Genomic DNA, 19,094 nt, shown 5'->3' with positions numbered 1-19,094 from the left:
TGGCTAATTTCCATCCTTTGACCCTAGGCAGGTTGATGTTAACAATGTACAATCAATAAAACAGAGGTACAATAGCAATAAAAGGTAGAGAATAAAAATGGCAAATAAGAATAAAAAATACAATAAACAACCTAGACAGACAATAGACTCATGGCAGATCAGAAGAAAAGAAAACATTGGGGATTTGGCTTAAGTTAAAGTGCCTGAAAAATACCTTTGCAAGAGCCCCAATCTAAGTGGTCAAGCAAGAAATAACATTAAGTTATCGGTGGCAAAAATTGTCAAAAAGCAACAAAGATGGGTAAAAAGCAGTGAGAATGGGGAGGAAAAGTGGAAAAAGAGTCTGACAGTAGCAAAAAGATGTGCGAGAAGTGACAAAAAATGAGTTATAGGTGACATAAAATGGTCCAAACGTGGCAAAATAACGTGTGAAAAGTGATCCAAAATGGGCAAAAAGCAGTCAAGAGTGGCAAAAATGGGCAAAAAATAGGAAACAAGTGGTACTTAGTGGCAAAAGGCAGCTGAAATGGGTAAAAAGTGATGAAAAATGGCAGAAATGGGATATATTGGCAAAAAGGGGCAAAAAAAGAGGAAGCAAGTGGTATGAAATGGCAACAGGCAGCTTAAATGGGTGAAAAATGGCAACAAAAATGGTGAAAAAGGGCAAAAATTGGCTAAAAGTGGCAACAAGAAGTGACTAAAATGGGCAAAAACTAGGAAAAAAGTGGTAAGTAATGACAAAGGGTAGCTTAAATGGGTGAAAATTTGGAGGAATTCATGGTGAAAAGGGGCAAAAATGGGATAAAAGTGGCAGAAAATGGGTAAAAAGTTGCAAAAACATTGTCAAAATGGATAAAAACGTATGAAAAAGGTGGCATTTATTGGCAAAAGGTAGCTTTAATGGATGAAAAGTGGCAAAAAACGTGAAAGTGGCAAAAATATTCCTTTTAAAGGTTTTTTGGGGGAATAGTTTTTCAAATTAAGTCATAAAAGAGCCACAGATAGTCACAGAAAAGCCACTTGTGGCTCAAGAGCCACACATTGTGTATCACTGCACTAGATACTTGTACCCTCATGAAAATATCAACGCTCCGTGAAGAGGCCCTTGATCTCAGTTAAACTCATGTGATACTGGTATAATACATAGGCCTAACCTACAGCATGGCCTGTATTTACCACAGCATCACCACCTTCAACAGCCCAGGCTCTGTGCATGCAAACTTCAGGCAGCAACAATGCTGGGCCAGAACATCACAGGGGTTACCAAGAGGGAACTCCCATTCTGGCACACGTCCAAGTCGCCACCAGACACCTGTGACAGTGAACTCCAGCATCCCACAGCCATCCAGAACCAGTGCAATCAAATTACCTTGCCTTCCACAGAGCTATCACAGCACAAACACCACCTTCGGCGCTCTAAGAGCTATTTAGAAGCTCCAGGTAGAGACAATGCTGGAGCTGGCATGCAATACTTTATAAAAAAGATTCTGATGTTTAGTAAGTTAAAGGTTAGTAGAATTTATATTCTGGGCACAAGATTTGGCTGTTTTCCAGCATTCGATACAGAAATTATTCAACCAAAACAAACACTTTTCTCTCATTTAACCACAAACATCCTACTGTGTTCATTACATCCTTCACAGAAGTTAATGTTTGATGCTGAGTTATAAAACTCAGCAATAATTTACAAGTATTGACTGATAAAGACATCAGTGTCGGGGGTGTAACGTGCTACTGAAACAGATTTTCAGTTGGCGACTGTGAACTCGATGTGCAAAAAGAAAGTAAAAGAAAGCAGCGAGTTGTTAGATAATCAAAACGCAGCTACTTCATGCGAAACGCTTCATTGCAGCAAGATTTGATCTGTTAATTTTCACATGGTAGGTTTGAAAATAGTAGAAAAGAAAATCCCATTAGAGACTGGTGTTAACAGCTTTAAATACTTATATCTAGACTTTCAGAGTTTCAAACCTTCAATAGAAGTCAGATGAAAAGTTTATAACGGAAGATTCACCACAATGAGATGTTTTAGACTTCTGTCAACAAAAGGAAAATGTAGCCCGCTGTGATTAAGTGAGTAGTTGGCTGTTTGGCTGGCAGATGGTGCTTGTGGAAAGCCTTAAATTATTACGATTTATCGGCGTATATAGTCTTTTTAGTTTAGAATGTGCAACATCAAGTGGTATGAAGCGTTCAAAGACATTCAATGAAACTTCTCACATTTAGACTCTGACTGATTTTTTATTGCAGATTTCTTGGTGACTATAAAGAAGCACAGTGAAGGACTGTAACTGTGGGTCTCATGAGCCGTCAATGACAAACTTTAACTGCCTTACATCAGGCTGACGCAGAAATGTCTGGGCCACTGAAAAACCCGGCAAATGGGCCGTCCTCAGAAGTGACTTATGATAATGCATGTGTGTTTGTTAGCATTGATGCTAGTGTCCTGGCTTATATTTATTTCAATTTGTAGCTGCAAAGTGTGATGCTACTTTTAAACCATTTTCATCTTTCTTTCTGCCCATTTTTGCCACTTTTAACACATCTTTGCAGCTTTTTGGATATTTTTGCCCCTGTAACCAAATGTGGATACTTTTAACAAATTTTTACCACTTTTGCCTTTTTTGATCATTTTTTTTACCGACATTTTTTCCCATTTTTCCTACCCATGTTTGGCCTTTTTGCCTATCTTAGCCCCTTTTTGCTGCTGTTATCCCATTCTTCTCTTTTAACCCATTTTGCCACTTTTGCCTATTTTTGTCACTTTTAACTCATTTTTGACACTTTTCAACCGCTTTTTAAAGATTTTCCACTCAAGTTTTCCTCTTTTTGCCTTTCTTGGCCCATTTTGACAGTGTTTATGCTTTGTTTTGCCATTTTTAACCAATTTTTGGCACTTTTTAACCACTTTTCACCATCTTCCTCACCCATCTTTGACCCCTTTTGCTGCTATCCTTTTTTGTCTCTTTTAATCCCCTTTTTGCCACTTGTTGCCTATTTTTGCCACTTGTCTCTGTTTTTTCTTGCCCATGTTTGTCACTTTGTGCCTATCTATGCCCCCTTTTTTCCTGCTGTTATCCAGTCTTTTTCTGTTTTTGCTTTTTAACTGCTTTTCACCATTTCTCCGTTCTATGTTTGCCCCTTTATGCCGTTGCTATCCCATTTTGGTCTCTTTTAACCCATTTTTGCCAATCTGTCACTTTTGACCCATTGACCCACATTTTAACTACTTTTTAACCATTTTCCCACCCATTTTCTGCCCCTTGTGGCCTATCTCAGCAGCTTTTTTGCTGCTGCAATCTCATTTTTCTCTTTTACCCATTTTCAGTACTTTTTTAACCACTCTTCATAATTTTTTTCTGACCAACGATGACCCTTTCTGCCAACATTATCCAATTTTCTTTTTTTTTTTTAACAATTTTTTTCCATTTTAATTACCAATGTTTGCCCCCAACTGCTGTAATCCCAATTTTAACTCTTTTAACCCATTTTTTTTTTTACATTTTTAACTGCTTTAAACTCTGTTTCCTCAACCTTTTTTGCCCTTTTTGCTTGTTATCCCACTTGTTTCTATTTTAACCTGTTTAGCCACCGTTTGGTTATTTTTTTGCCACTTTTTAACCGCTTTTCAACATTTTCCACCCTACTTTCTTAGCCCATTTTTGCTGCTATTGTCCAATTTTTGGCTCTTTGTGTCTGGTGTTTGTGCACCTCATGCATAGCTGAAGTCTGACATTACTTTCCAAATGTTTTAGTTCAATGTGCCCAGACTTGTTGACATTACCAAAAGAGGACGTTCTCTTTTAAGGAAAGTCTTTATTGTAGAACAGCGCAGATGTTGATTTGACATATAAAATGTGATTATCACAGTTTAACTTTACACTGGACCATGTTCTGACCTCCAGCCCCCCCCCCCCCCCATCCCCAAATGGCTGGGCCCCAGAAAGCTCTCCCCTTTAGCCCCTTAACAACAGCTTTATCTTACATTAAATTTACACTGCTACAGTGACAAATTCAGCTCCTATGTATATTTAAAGACATGAGTGAGAGAGGGGACGGCCATACTTCTGTCTGTTAATCACATATTTAATCCATGAGTATCTACTTAAGTCACCTTTTGAGACTTTTTGCACCCTTACTTAAGACTCTGGAAAGTTGGTATAAACCTTTATCTTGTGTTTAGCTGTTTCATGTGATTAACTGACAAATGACTATCGAGGATATGCTTGGTGGATTAAAAATGCTGAAAATAATCATTAGTCGCAGGCTTTGTCTGAGCACAGCTTTACCAGGAGATATGTAGGAGTCAGGCAGAGACGCAGTGGGAGGAGAGATGTTTGGGGAAAGAATATGGACAATTATAGCTGCAGCACTGAGACTGTGGCATCATAAGGCTATAGGAGAAGGAGGATGAAGAGGAGGAAGGGTTAGGCATAAAAAATAAAGACAGGTCAATCAAAACAAAAATGAACACATATAAGAAACTGTTCTCATCCACTAAGTCTGAGACATTCTCTCAGCAGTCTAGGGCGCACATCTTTTGCCACCAGTGGCTGAAAGAATGTAAGCTAGTACTGAGTGATTAATAGCTTCCATTTTAAACCTTTAATGATTTTAGCTTTCTATGATCATGAAAACAAGATGATTCAAGTTAAACAATTCCTGTGCCAAATGTCATGTTGCACTCCTTTTGTCTGTATGTTTTGCCATGTTTGGTAAGTGGAGCACACCCTCCCTCCCTTCACAGCAGAGGATCTCAACTTGTCTCGCCTCAGGACACAAGACAGCCTCCTTAATGAGAAACTGAATCCCAAGTTTGGACATTAGACGGAATAAATATGAGTGAACTAAGAGACAGGAGGACAAAACAAATGCAAGGACATGCATCCGTACATTTATTTTACTACGTTCCTGTGATAACATGCACATTTGGTTGTTTTCTTGCTATTTTTTAACCCAAATTAACACATGATCATGGGAAATGCAGCTCTGTTATTCCAAGATAATGAGATAAATAAGACAAGATATTGAGAAAACAGCCAAAATATACTTTTGGCAAGATGGAGTGGTAAACAGATGTATGTCCACTTAGGCTTCTGTCAATAACTGAATCAGGTCACCACAATTGTGCTTCTAGGTAGACATTTGATAACAGCTTTACAACCCACTTCTGGGCCCTAACTAGGGATGAACAATTTTTAAAAAATGATCTATTTGTATTTTTTTCTGTCAATATTGAATTTGCAATTAAATTTCCTTATCTTGTTTTTGTTTTCTTAACAAACAAGCAATCAATCATTCTATATTATAATGAACACATTTGGTAGATTAAACTAAGAAAAAGATTTAATTGTGATTATTTTACACACTGAAAATTCTATATGAATTGCTGTATTCAAGGGAATAAGGATTTTATCGTGCAAACATTCTAGTAACGTATTATTTGAAAAGTGTACAAAAAAATAATATTTTTAACATTTTTGTATTTTTTTCTTGGTAAATATTATAATCATATAAAAATTATCATTCCCTTTAACAATATCTGATTTGCAAAATGAGTCAAAATCATAACAATTAGATATTTTTCAAAATTGTTCAGCCTTAGCTTAATCTTATATTGTGTTGGTTACAGTTTAGAATGAATTATTGCTTGTTTATGTTGAAAACTACATGAGATAATCATATAAATCGCAATATTGGGTAAAAAATATTGCAATTAGATTATTTTCTCAAATTGTCCAGCCCTACTAACAACAGACTTTCTGATATAAAATGCTCTGTGATTTTGCATCGTTGCAGCATTAGGGGGGCGGGGTATTTCCCAAAAGAGACTGGTAATGCCATGGCCTCAGATATTTGACTCTTTGAATAAAACCAAGCCAGGAAAGAATAAATTCTAAATACAGTCACACATACAGTAGATCAGAGTTTTTACATGTTTACAGCAGCCTTATTCCAACATTTCTATAGTGTTAATAAATAAAAGTTTGGATTTTACTTTACAGGGACTTTAAATCTTTGGACACATGGATGCAGACTTTGTAAAACGAGTGAGCAATCATGTTCAGTTGTCGTGAATTGATTTGTGCCATAATCCAGCAGCCCTTGGCCATTATATTTGGCAGAATAATTTTGTGCCATGCCAGGACGTGATCGTTCCCTTCTCCCCCGCTGCTCTGCTTTAGTAACATCTTTTCTGCCTGAACAAACTTGCATATATATACACAGTCTGACAGGTAATGGTATGCACGTAGATGGTTTGAAAATCCTCCACAGAGTGAGAACGAAGAAAAGACAACAACAGCAACAACTTGTGTCAGAATGTTTTTATGCTCCATGCGGACTATGGATGCTTCAGTTACTTTTAAGATGCTTTCTTCCTTTCCACATCCACCGTGCTGCAAGAATATGACAGTTTTTGAAGTTTTAGAATTGTCTTTACAGCTCGACTCGCTGATAACTACTCCATACTCTGGACTGGTTGCATTCACATCTCCAGCAAACCAAGCCTGAATACACAGGAAATGTACAATACATGTCAAATTTACAACAAAAGTAGCAAAAGCAATAAAACTTTGGAAAAAAAAAATAAGATAAGTAGTCATATTATAACTCAAAAATACTGCAAATAGCAGGATCAGAGAAATAAGAGGATGCACTGCAGTTACGCTCTAAAGAAATAGACAGTATGGCTTCAATGACTTTCAAAATAAAATAACTAGTTTTGGGTGTCCAGGAGGTCATTTTTGTCTTGAAATCAAAACAGGAATTTTCACAAATATGGTACCAAAATTCTTAATTCTAGCATCTAGATAATTCACATCAGCTCACCCTGACTTCATTTACAATGGCAGGAAAGATTCTGATAAAAGTGGAATAAGAGATTTATGTGTCTGCATTCACACGTGCAGATCCCCCTGAAAACTTTGAGAAACTGTCCGTGCTCGTGTGTATTTCAGGCTGGTGTGTGCAGCATGTCCCACACTACAGTCTCAGATAAAGTTGACGCTCCCTGTGCCAGCCCTGCTCCAGAGTGAACACAAAGATGCAGAGAGGAAAAGATAAGTGTCCTGTTACATCATCGCATACTGACCACAGCTGAGTGCAGATGGAGCGGATTATTCCGCTCTTTGGCTGAACCTCCTCTAAGAACACACATGTGAGAACACAAACACACACTCTGACACTGGTATCAATAAGGGGACAAAAGCATCAGCATCAGGATACGATCCTGGTTGGAAAATTTTCAGCTGCAGCACAGCATGTTTAGACTTTAATGCACTGATGCAAAGCTACACAGGAGCTGTAGCTTTCTTAAAGAGTATCTCTCATCTACATTGTTCGTCTATGCTCATGCAGACCAGACCACCACCTGCTAAGTTTCTGGAATGTACTCCAGACAGTGCTGAGAGTGTTAAGAATCACAGAGTTAGCACATGCTGTGTTGGGATGGACCGATCCAATCATGGCATCTGATATCGATGTATAGTCAAAGAGCTAATTGGGTATCGGTGACAATGTGCCAATCCATTAGTCGATATATGCTGAAGTACACGGGTAAAATATCTGATGTAAATATCGGCCAAAATATTGATATCTGCCAACACCAATAACACCGTGTATCCCTAAATACATCAACAAGCAAGCACATGGTACTAGCTTCACGGAGGAACTTTTAAACAGGAAGAAACTTAAGCAGGACAAGTCTGACTGGTGTGAAAGGTTGCCCAAACTGGAGACCAGCCTGACATGTCTCACAGCCCAGAACCATGTCAGGCCAGTGTCCCCTTTAAGTGAAAAATCACTGCACAATTTCTGATTCCTTACATTAAAATACCGCAATAAAAAGTTATTCATAAAGGCAGAATTTTCCAAAATTAATGGACATTTACTGCCGCTCTGAGCCCCAGGCCAAGCTCTGAGGGTGCATGTGTGGGTCTGGGTGGGTTTTTTGGTGCAGTCTAAACTCTAACTGGTGTATAGACGTCTTTCTGATATGGGGATCTTGTTTGCAAACCAAATCTGGTATGTGGCAACACAAGGATCAATGTGGAGCAACAAGGTGCACATCAGCGCAAATTTTATTTGTCCTTTTAGGATTTTATCTTCTTTGGCAAAACTAATCCTTCAAAGAAAAGTCAGGCTCCTCAGTTGAGTAGATGCTCCGCTATGTGCAGAAGGGAATCTCTAAATATATGTGTGCTTTTACGAAGAATGTAGCATATGGTTGCTTTTTACAGCTCTTACTCTGAAATTGAACCATCATAGTAGAGCTATAAACTCAACAGCTGCAGCTTGATGTGTGTAGATCAAACAGTTAAATGACCGGTGAGATATCAACAGAAACTGATGACACCATCAGTGAATCATTAAACATCCAGAGAGCTCCATCAGTCTGCTGTACAGACAGTCAATGAACACATCAGCTCACTGTTCTAGTTAATCACGCTGCGGGATACAAGTGTGTCACTTGTGTAACACACATAAACACAGTGGCAGTCAGCTGACCTGATGAGACACTTGATCTGACTGATGAAATGATGGTGTGAAAGAGGCAGAATTGAGGTCAACTGAAAATAAAACCATATACAGCACAGTATAGATATACTTCATTTGAAGCATTTCCGTGGAAACGTGAATGTTCATCTGACATGTTTCTATAATTACACCTTAACCAGATGATTGTATTTGATGATAAAATGGTCAAACTGAGCCAGATGGATCATCTAGTTTTGTTGGTTTTCCATTGTGTTGACCCCCACTTCTACAGATAATAGATGAGAATGAGACTCCGGGAACTCTGACCTTGGTTTTGATATTGAGACGACTCCAATGTTCTTGAAAATTCTGTAAAAATTGGAAGCAAGTGTTTGCTTGTGAAAAAAGTGTTTAAACAAAGTACACCAGCTGAGAAATGTCACACCTGACTTCTCAGAGCCAGCTGAACACTAAAAAAGGCATCTTCATATTGTTGTAAACCAGAAACCAGGCTCTAAAGCACTCTGCCTCATCATAATCTTCCCTCTAAAGACAACTGCACACTGTGCAATTTTCAGCCGATTTTGACCCGAATTTTGAGTCGCCTTGCTCACTCAGAAGTCAGCCTAATTAGGCATCGTTTGTTGTGTAGCGTCCACAGGGACACGACAGCCGACCAGCTGCTCCAAACTGGTTTGATTCGTTGGATTCCTGGCATGTTTGATATTTTTATCCCCCTGGGCAGAGCCATGAGCAGAATCCTCAACTTTGGGGCTTATTTTCCTTTCTAAACTGCCAGATAGCACCTTTAATCACCACAAAACAGCAGGAATGCCTTTTGATGTGCCTTTCCTACAATGAAGGAAATAAATTAGTAAGAAAAAGATCCACTTGTGGACCACCAGCTGAACCTTTTGTTATTACAGGGCTGCTAGTTGTGTTTGCTGGTTAGCATGACATGATAGCATCACGAAGTTGCTGCAGATTTGTCAGCTGCACATCCATGACGCCAATCTCCCGTTCCACCACATCCCAAGGGGCTCTACTGGATTGAGATCTGGTGACTGCAACCGAGCCACATTCAAAGTCGCTTAAATCCCTCGTGTGCCACATCTTTATGCTTGGTTTAACCTTCAGCAAGTCGTCTTGACCATTCTTCATGCCTAAATGCATTGAGTTGTGCCATGTGATTGGCTCCTTAGCTATTTTTGCAATTAATCAGGTGTACCTAATAAAGTGGCCGGTAATAAAAAAAAGTCAATCCTGCATTTTCAGTGACCCAGATGTGGTTGCATGAGTACAAAAGGCCAGAGAGCACAGAAAAACCTCCATGTTCACAAACTACCCTCCTACATGTGGACAAACAAGTCCAGTTTAGTTAGACCAACATAATAATTCAACCTTTTTTAAGAGCATGCAAACATGCTAACAGTAAACACAAACTATATATAACTATATGTTTTCATACTCTTAATGACTCTATTTACTAAATATCACAGTTCATCTAAAGAAAAGCTGTTTAAGCTCAGACGAATGTGGGCTTGTTTCAAGTGTTAATATCCACCCCTGCTCCATCTAAACCGTTGACAGTTTGAGCTGTTGATAGCCCACACATCACTAACATACATTTAAACAAAGACGTATAGAGCAGGAGCAGCCTGAGGGCCCGGGGACCGTGGGAGGAGGAGGAGGAGGAGTGAGCAGGATCATTCTCAGTCTGCAGCAGTACAAGCTCAACAGGATTCCTGAGCTCGTCCTACCACTGCCATGGAGTCTGAATACTGTGTCAATACTCCGTCCTCTTCCTGTTAACTTGAACTCATGTGGCCTGTGTTAATGATTGTTCACCACCAAGCCCAAGGAAGGATTGAGATAAGATACTCCCACCTTCTACTGTTGAACATGCTATAAAATTCCTCAGTAACAGCCTCTCTCTTTGTCTTGTGTTTGCTTCAAGTATGACTCATGTTTTACTGATTCTCAAGAAGTTTCTGACTAATTTTCTGGTTAAAACTAGGAAAAGAAGGCATTTTCAGGTTATTTCTGCTTGATTTTGTGTTGTGCTCTTGGTGACTTTTTAACGAGGGAAGTAAATATAACAGCCAATCAACAATGCAATACTTCAGTGCCTGATCTACACCATAGCTACATCGTCTGGATGAACTCTACATACTTAGAGTGGGTGTATCAGCGTCACTCTGCAATCACCCACCTTAACGTTACTCAGCCGCGCACTTTTGTGCCAGTTCCTGGTCCTGCAGCCAAATTTCTTTCATGGTCGTCTAAAGAAAACAATGGCATCTAAATCTGATCGTATGTTGTTGGAGTTTGAACTGAAGAATATTGATGATTGCAAAGAAATAAAGAATGGAGACATTAGAAAACAGGAGAGTACAGCCACTTCAGATGCTGCATGTAGGCTAGACTAGTTGTATCCCAATCAGTAGTCATTTAATCTCACACTAGAGTACACAAAATATGCTAGTAGATAGAGTCAGGCAGTGACCTATCACAGGGCTAGCAGTCTGCGTTGTTTCTACACACACATTTGCTACGAGCATAGACTAGGCAGTTCAGGGTTTTGCAGATCTACAGCATATTTTAAAGCGTGAGCTCACTGCAAAGGTGTGACTCTGGCTTAAGTATGTCAGCATTCAAATGACAATATCTATCTTTTAATAAGGGTTGTCACAGTGCAAGCAATTCTACTATAGCACGACTAGTATTAATCAGACCACATCACCCATGCAAGAAAAATGTGTCTTGTTTTAATTACCAAAAAACTCCTGAAGATCATCATTGCAAATATGTTTTACCTCTTGTCGCTGCTTGCATACGCCACGACTCCACCGTGCCTGAAAGTACTGCCCCTCAATGCTGATTGGTCCTGTCACTTTCTAACCGGGCCAAATCTTTTCAGATGGGAGCTTTGCAAGATGGATTTGCCAGTGAGAAACACAAAAACAAGCGTATCCGTCTGCGTTGGAAGGTTAAAAATCTCATGGACAAACAGGGATTGACATTTGATTTTGTTAGCTGGATGCTAACACATGATGAAAACTGCCATAAACGGGTTAACAGATTGAGCATCCTGTCATGTTAATTTCAAATGGAGAAACACAGGGTTTACTACTTGGCATTATCAAAGTTACAGTTTGTTAAACTAAGACTACTGGCGACATTTTACAGTCAGATTCTAGGTTGAAACACCTACTTCCAATGAGAACAAATGGATTAAAAAAAAAAAAAAATTGCTGTTATCTGGTCCCTTCATGGATTGGGTGTTCTCTGTTTTTTAACACCGTCAAACCCTCACTAATTTTTAAGGGGGTGTACAGGTGTTAAAAAACGAGTTTTACAAGCATTAGCCTGTGTGCATGCATGTGTAAGCACAGCAAGTAGCGGGTGCACCTCTGCAGGCGCTTCATTTAATCTTAAAGACCCTCTGAAATGAAAATAAATCTGTATATAGGTTTGTTGTATGACCGGTCACTGTGTTATGAACCCCCAGGTCAAATAACACATCTCTAAGTTTACAAAATTAAGCTTCAAAGTGATGAAAATGAGTTTATTTTCCAAGAAATATTATAAAAAGTTATACACTATTTTAGAGCCTTTAACCAACAGGCATCGCTAAACTTCATCTACATTTCAGATAAAAGCGGTTTGCATAGGTTTAAATGTTTCTGAAAAGTGTTGATAGTTGCTGGATGGTGTTGTTGCAGCAGTAATTATGTCATATTTCATGAAGAAAGCCTTGATTGTCACTGAAAATCATTGTTCTAGAGACGGTGTTTATCAAAGAGTTAACTCACGTCTGTCTTATCTGACTGAGATAATCTGAGGAGTCCAGGGAAGGCCTCACACTTAGACATGCTCTACATGAAACTGCACAAGTGTTCAGACCACTTCCTCAATATTTCACAACCAGCAATAAACTCAGCACAAAAGAGCTCACATTTACCACACAGGCCTGTCATCAGTGTGCTTAAGACCACTTCAAATGAAGCTCTGAACACATCCTGAACTTTTGTTTGAGCCATACTTCAAAAATTCTCCACACGGACGGACCCTGATATCATATTTATTAAATAAGAAAGTCATGCAGTAGCTAGAAAAGGAGGGCAAGTTTAACAATTTAGTCAATACTGACACTGATGTTTTATTCATAACCTCTGTTAGTGTAACACTCTCACTATGCCAGAATGCTGTCTAATGTTTGACCATGAAAAACTTCAGGAGTCTGTGCAACAGGTGACTTCTTCTGCTCATTAAACATCTCTTCTTTGACCCAGTAGTTACACCTACTAGTTTTAAGTACCGAGCTGAATGCACACGACAGATAATCAGTGGCTAATGGCATCTGTTCATGCCACATTATCTGTCACTGTCTAATATCTTTCAACAGGGCTGATATCGATCATTGCAGATGTAAAACCATGCACTGATGCATTCCTAAACCTGACATAAATAAACACACCAAATTTAAAGACTCATTGCCTCCACTGCACCAAAGAAAACACAGTTTACTTCATATCTCAGGTCAAACAAGAACCCTGCAGTCATACATGTTTGAATGCATGCCTGTCTCATAACATAAAGATGGATCTTCTAGGAGGGTTAATCAAGGTGACTGACTGATGAGCAGGTAGCGTAACCAACACCCGCTGCTGACTCGCACACAATCAAATCAGGTCAGCAGTCTATCTGACAGCACACAATGAAAGCCTTGATCATGTTCAGTGTCCTATGCATAAAGATGTGAGACACCACTGTGCAGAGAAGTTCCAATGAACTGACTCTTTCTAATTTAAGATATTATGGAATAAAATAATAGAATGACACAAGTATGTAAAGACTTCTTTATTGTGCCTGCTAATCAATATCATGTCTTTTAAAGTCTCTGTTTTTAATGCACAATAGAACTGAAAAGTACTGGAGTTAAAAATAAAGCAGGTTTTCAGCCATATTTTAACCCAAAGTTTCTGTGGGCATCCCCAGAGTTCAGTTTAATCCATCATAAAGAGATGGAAGGAATATGGCACATGTGCCTAGATCAGGCCGTCCTCACAAACTGAGTGATCAGCAAGAAGGAGACTACTGAAAGAGGCCACCAAGACACCTATGACTACTCTGAAGGAGTTACAAGCTTCAGCAGCTGAGATGGGAGAGACTCTGCAGACAACAACAACTGCCAGGGTTCTTCACCAGTCAAAGCTTTATGGGAGAGTGGCAAAGAGAAAGACACTGTTGACTGACTCCATGGTCAAGTGGGAGAAAGTTCTCGGTCTGATGAGACCAAGATGATGCTATAGGACAGTGGGTACCAAACACTAGACACATCATCCCCACAGTGGAGCACGGGGGTGGAAGCATCGTGCTGTGGGGATGCTTCTCAGCAGCTGGCCCTGGAAAGCTTGTAAAGGTAGAGGGTAAAATGAATGTCGCAAAATATAGGAAAATCCTGGAGGACAGTCTTATTCAGTCTGCAAGAGAACTGCAGCTTGGGGGGAGATTTATTTTCCAGCAAGACAATGGGCCAAAGGATACAGCCAAAGCTAGAATCTGTGGCTGGACTTGAAAAGGGCTGTTCACACTAATTCCCTGTGCAATCTGACAGTTCTATTTGTCAAAAAGGCCAGATTATATCAGCCATAACTGATTAATAGAATCGATACCAGGGTAAACCAACCAAGTGGGTGAATACTTTTTTAGGCACTGCAAATTGGCAACATTTTGGTACCAGGACACTGAAATGTAGATACAATACAGGAGTTAACCTGCAACTTTTGGTCATTTCTAAAAAGAAATTTTCTAATAATGGATGTCTAGGTCTTTAATCTTTGTTGCTTTGGTATCAAGGGGGTATCTATATTGTTTGCTTTTACTAGAACTGCATCAAACTCAACCCTCAATATACAAACTCAATACACATGACCTCTTTCTGCAGACAACTAGCCTAAACTTCCATTTAAATGACCTGTTCATGACAGGAGACATCCAAGATTGAGCAGATAAAATGTTTTCCAGTTTGGGAAGAGATCCACCCTAAAAATGCAAAAGAACTCAACAATACAAAAACACTAAGGTTGTCAAATTTTTCAGTATTCTTTTTAATGCCATGCTTTTAAGAAACACAATCTTTTAATAGTTGATTGTACTGATAAGCACTAATGCTTTAATAAACTACTCATCTTTAGTCCTGTCTTTTCCAAAAAGTCCCTACAAGCAAGAGAGCGCACTCTACACTCTACAATATAGTTGGAAACATTGTGGAAGTTGCATATACTCTTGTGCAATTTAGAGTGCAGAAGCTTGCATGCAACCTTTAATAGTCAGAGACAAGAAATAACATAGATGATCCAGAATGCAGCAGCACAGCTGATCTTTTTGTTGCTGTGTTATTAAACAGGTTTCAATATCATTCTTTTAGTAGAATCTAGGGATGCAAGGCGATATCTGCATGATATCTATATCGGATGGTATGAAAATCGCTGCCTATGCATTGGCTTTATATAGTAGCAGAATATACAAAAGCATATGATGATGTTAAACCTGCTGTTTAATTAGGATGTCTGTATATTTGAAGGTGGAGCACAACATAAAAGGGTCACATTTTCATGTAGCCTCTACAGAGCTGACTGACTGTCTGTAGGTTGTTACAGTGCTGTTGGTAGCTCTCAAACAGTCACTTAACATTATTTTCCTGTTCAAAAATGCATCTTTTGTGGTTGAAACTATTTGTCGTTAGTCCAGTTTTACGTCTGTTTCTAAAACAAACTTTCACAAGAAGAATACACTTTAGATCAGTGTTACTCAATCCTGCTCTCCAATAGAGTCAAGCTGTTAAAAAATACCTTTGCAAGAGCCACAATTCACCCCTGGGGGTGTGATTCCAGTAATCATTAAAAAATAAATACACATATTAGTCACAGGCATGCAGAGAGCTTAGTTTCACCTTTCATTTCATTATTTTTCTTTCTCTTTAGTCGATTAAGATAGTTATTTGCAGGGGTGTCAAACTCAAGGCCTGGGGACCAAATCCGGCCCATGGTACAGTTATACCTACTATATCATATTTTTATTACAGCTGGCCCACCGGTGAGGTCTGCAGACTTGGTCCAGTATAAAAATGTAAACTAAATGGTGAAAATGATTTAAAATATCCTTTTTCAGTCATAAAATTTTAACTAGTAAGGAGTCAAATCAACTAGATAAAAATGTCAGGAATGTAAGAAAAGAAATCAATTCATGTTTTCATTATATATTCTTAATTTTGTATCTCACAATTATGACTTAAACTTATTATGTTGACTTTTTATTTCATATTTTGACCTTTTAGATTCATTTTAAGTCATATTTGACCTTTTTAACTCAGTATTCGGAATTTTGGGGATAAAAAGCTCCAACACAAAACAGTTAGTTTGGACCTCAACAAACACAAAGTTTAAAACCTGTTTGGTCCCTTTTCTCAAGAATCAGTGATTTTTATCATGTATGTTCTTTCTTGCACACATCCAACAGACTAAAAATAAAGGTTAACAATTGAATTTGACATTTAAAGTATACTGCATAAAGTGAGGAGAACAAATTGTTCGATGTGGCTTGATGGGTCATTTCTGATGTCAAAATTTCCATTTCTTAAAGTTTTTCAGGGGGAATTATTTGTTGAACTGAAATTTAAAAGAGCCGCAAGTCCTCACACAAGAGCCACACAAGGCTCAAGAGCTGCATGTTGAGTTTCACCAGTTTAGACCTACAATTTTTGTCCTTGATACACATTTTAAAGTTTAAGGGATGAAAATGAACTAGAAAAACGGCCTAAAACTCCACAAACTTGTTCATACTTGCAGCCACTATCTACAGCTGATATAGTCTGGTATTTCCAGCCAATTTATCAGTTGTTCTATCTGCTGATATAGATTATGTCCTTTTTAAGCTATTTCTGCAGATACTGATATCATGCTGATGATATTGTGCATCCCTAATGGGCATATGTGTCCATTCTCTGCAAAAATCCATTATCAAGCATCCCCACAGAGTTTAAAATGTTGGTACTGTTACAACTGTGTGGCTGTTATTTTTCTACAGAAGAAGATAATAATCATGTAGGGATGCACCGATACCACAGTTTTCCACACCAGGCTGAATGAAAGTACTTATATTTGGCTACTCACCCACGCTGAGTACAAATATAAGTACTTCATGATGCCATAACTGTTCTTAAAATTATTCTGAAAGTTAGTTTTATTTTCATCAGATGTTCTTCCTCCCCCTCACTGATAAAGTTTCCATTCTCCCCTACTTTTGTCATCCTCATTTATGTTAAAATATCACCAAACAACAGACATGGCTCCAACTTTGACCGCACAAAATAAACGGCCAACATCAGTGATACCAAGTGTAGTATCTGTTTCATGTTTCCTGTTTCATGAGAAATAGTCCAAGTACTAAGGCTTGGTATTGGCACTAATTAAGGATGCATGATAATGGATTTGCTCATATCAGCAAATTATTATTGGCCGATACCGACAACTGCTCAGACCTAAAATTTCAGTCTTTAACACACAATTTAAAGTGATGATGAATAAAGAAAAAGACTTCAGCTGACGTGGATCTGTTGGTCTTGCATAAAACACATTTTTTTTGTTTGTAAGGCCAATGTTTAAAGCAGATATTGGCAGATTTTTCAGCCACAATAAAGCTGTAAATACGTCCTAAAAATGCCATGCCTAACATTACCCATAATAAAGTTTTATAAGCTAATATCATGACAATAGTATTGTGCATCCCTAAGATCATGTAATATTATTCAACTAAAAAATTTCAACATATGAGTTTTGTCCCCTTTTGTTGTCTATTAGCTGTATAGTGTAATAATTTGCTCCTGGTCTGTGACAGCTATAGGTGTGAATTAATGCATGCGTGCTATTTTCTCTAATAGTTCATCCATACAGAACAAACAGATAGAAATAACACTAGTGTACTCACCCACTTTATCCACTCCATACTTGTGACCTGCAACCTGATGTGACAGCGGGACGCATCCGTTCAGGTGAGCCGGTCCTTGTGACACCTGAGGCCGCTGACTGCACTTCTCTTTCCCGGGGGTCCCTCCGGACAGCCGCGGGGTCAAGCTGACCCCGACCGCGGCTGAACTGGGGGTCAGCTCCAGTCTGCCGAGCGCTAGGGACGACTCCATCATCACTTGACGCTGAGTTGTCGACATGTTTATTAAATAAAAAATAGGAAAATACAAGTCTTTGTAGAAAAAAATAAAAAAGTCAACAATGTGACCGTATAGATTCACATACTTTTATTACGTAACCAAGCACAGAGTACAGCCCAGCACACAAACTGTTGGGGCGTGAGGTTGACAAGCCTTCATGGAAATGGTCCAGTCTCGGCGAAACTAGCACAGCAGCAGCAGCCGCGGTCGTGCTCACTGATTTTAGCCGCCGACAACAGCCGCTCCGACGGATAGCAGCACTGTCGTCACTCCTGCTGTGTCCCGTGGTGAAGCAGTGAAGCTGTAATTCACTGATTTTCATATCTTGAACAGCAGCATAAATACATCCTGGCCACATCCCTCTCCAAACCTGTGTCAACGGCTGGACGACGGGAGCACGACTTCCGCTCTGAGCTTTCACAATAAAACGAATGCAGGCTTACCTATAGTAAAGAAATCCGCGTCTGTACACAATAAGGTGGCTCTTATTCTTTATACAAGTCCACCGCTGTTTTCAAGAAGTGTTGCGACTTTCAAAAACTACAACATCCATTACTAAAAGTCAACAAATATGTCCGATGCTTTTATCTTGAAGGCGAAATCCCCAATTTCCTGCCATACACGTAGCGAGCTTGATTTAGCCTGACGCAGCTCTACTTCCTCACTTCAGAGAAGTAAATACTGTTGTCTCTGAGTAATGATGATGTTACGACCCTCTCAGATGTGATATCCAGTTCCAGTGAGCAACCACAGAAGCAGGTCGGTCCAACCGAGATCCAAAAGCCGTGATATAGCAGGAGAACGCAGCACGGTCCAGGTTTTGATTTCTTACTTATCGATATTGTCCATTACCTCCAAAGCAAGTCCCTCCACCAGAGCAGAGGAGCCTCACGGTTCCTCTACCAGCAGTCTATAGACACAGGTCCAGCTTTTGAATACAAGCACGTATACGGTATTTTATAGTCCAATAATCCATGGCGTTTAAAAAGGTCGGTGGAGTCCTCCTCAGCCATAATATCCAGGTCAGTGTAGGCGGCTGCCTCCCTACGTAACGAACAGCGCCCAAAGCCTCCCACACGTTTGCGACACTTGATGTTAGTGTCGTAAAGCACCTTTACGACAGAGCTTTTATTTATTGAGAAAAAGAAATTCGCTCAGTTAGAGGGTTTTGGCATTAGAATACAAAGCTGGGCACTTATTTTGTGAAAATAAATAAATAAATAGAACTGTTATAGCGTAATAATAATAATGGCAATGGACGGATAAATCAAATAAGTCGTATTAAACATTTTAAACATTAACTAAAGGTAGCAACATTTACATAATCCCATATTCATCACACTTAATATTAGATCACCAGAATAAATTTAAAAAAGCTTTAAATGAT

At 39.0% G+C, this 19,094-nt stretch overlaps 1 protein-coding gene across 1 annotated transcript in view; it reads right to left on the bottom strand.

Annotated features, from left to right (window-relative positions):
* The window catches only part of ipmkb (inositol polyphosphate multikinase b), a 43,659-nt gene extending 24,921 nt beyond the window's left edge, over window positions 1–18,738 (bottom strand). Inside the window, exon 1 of the mRNA XM_041815375.1 lies at window positions 17,470–18,738. Coding sequence (XP_041671309.1) covers window positions 17,470–17,707 — 238 coding nt within the window. The 5' untranslated portion in view covers window positions 17,708–18,738. The remainder of the gene's footprint in view (window positions 1–17,469) is intronic.
* Window positions 18,739–19,094: the final 356 nt, after the last annotated feature.

Source organism: Cheilinus undulatus, linkage group 20 (genome assembly GCF_018320785.1).
Source record: "Cheilinus undulatus linkage group 20, ASM1832078v1, whole genome shotgun sequence".
NCBI classification, from domain to species: Eukaryota; Metazoa; Chordata; class Actinopteri; order Labriformes; family Labridae; genus Cheilinus; species Cheilinus undulatus.
This window is presented reverse-complemented; position numbering and strand designations above follow the sequence as displayed.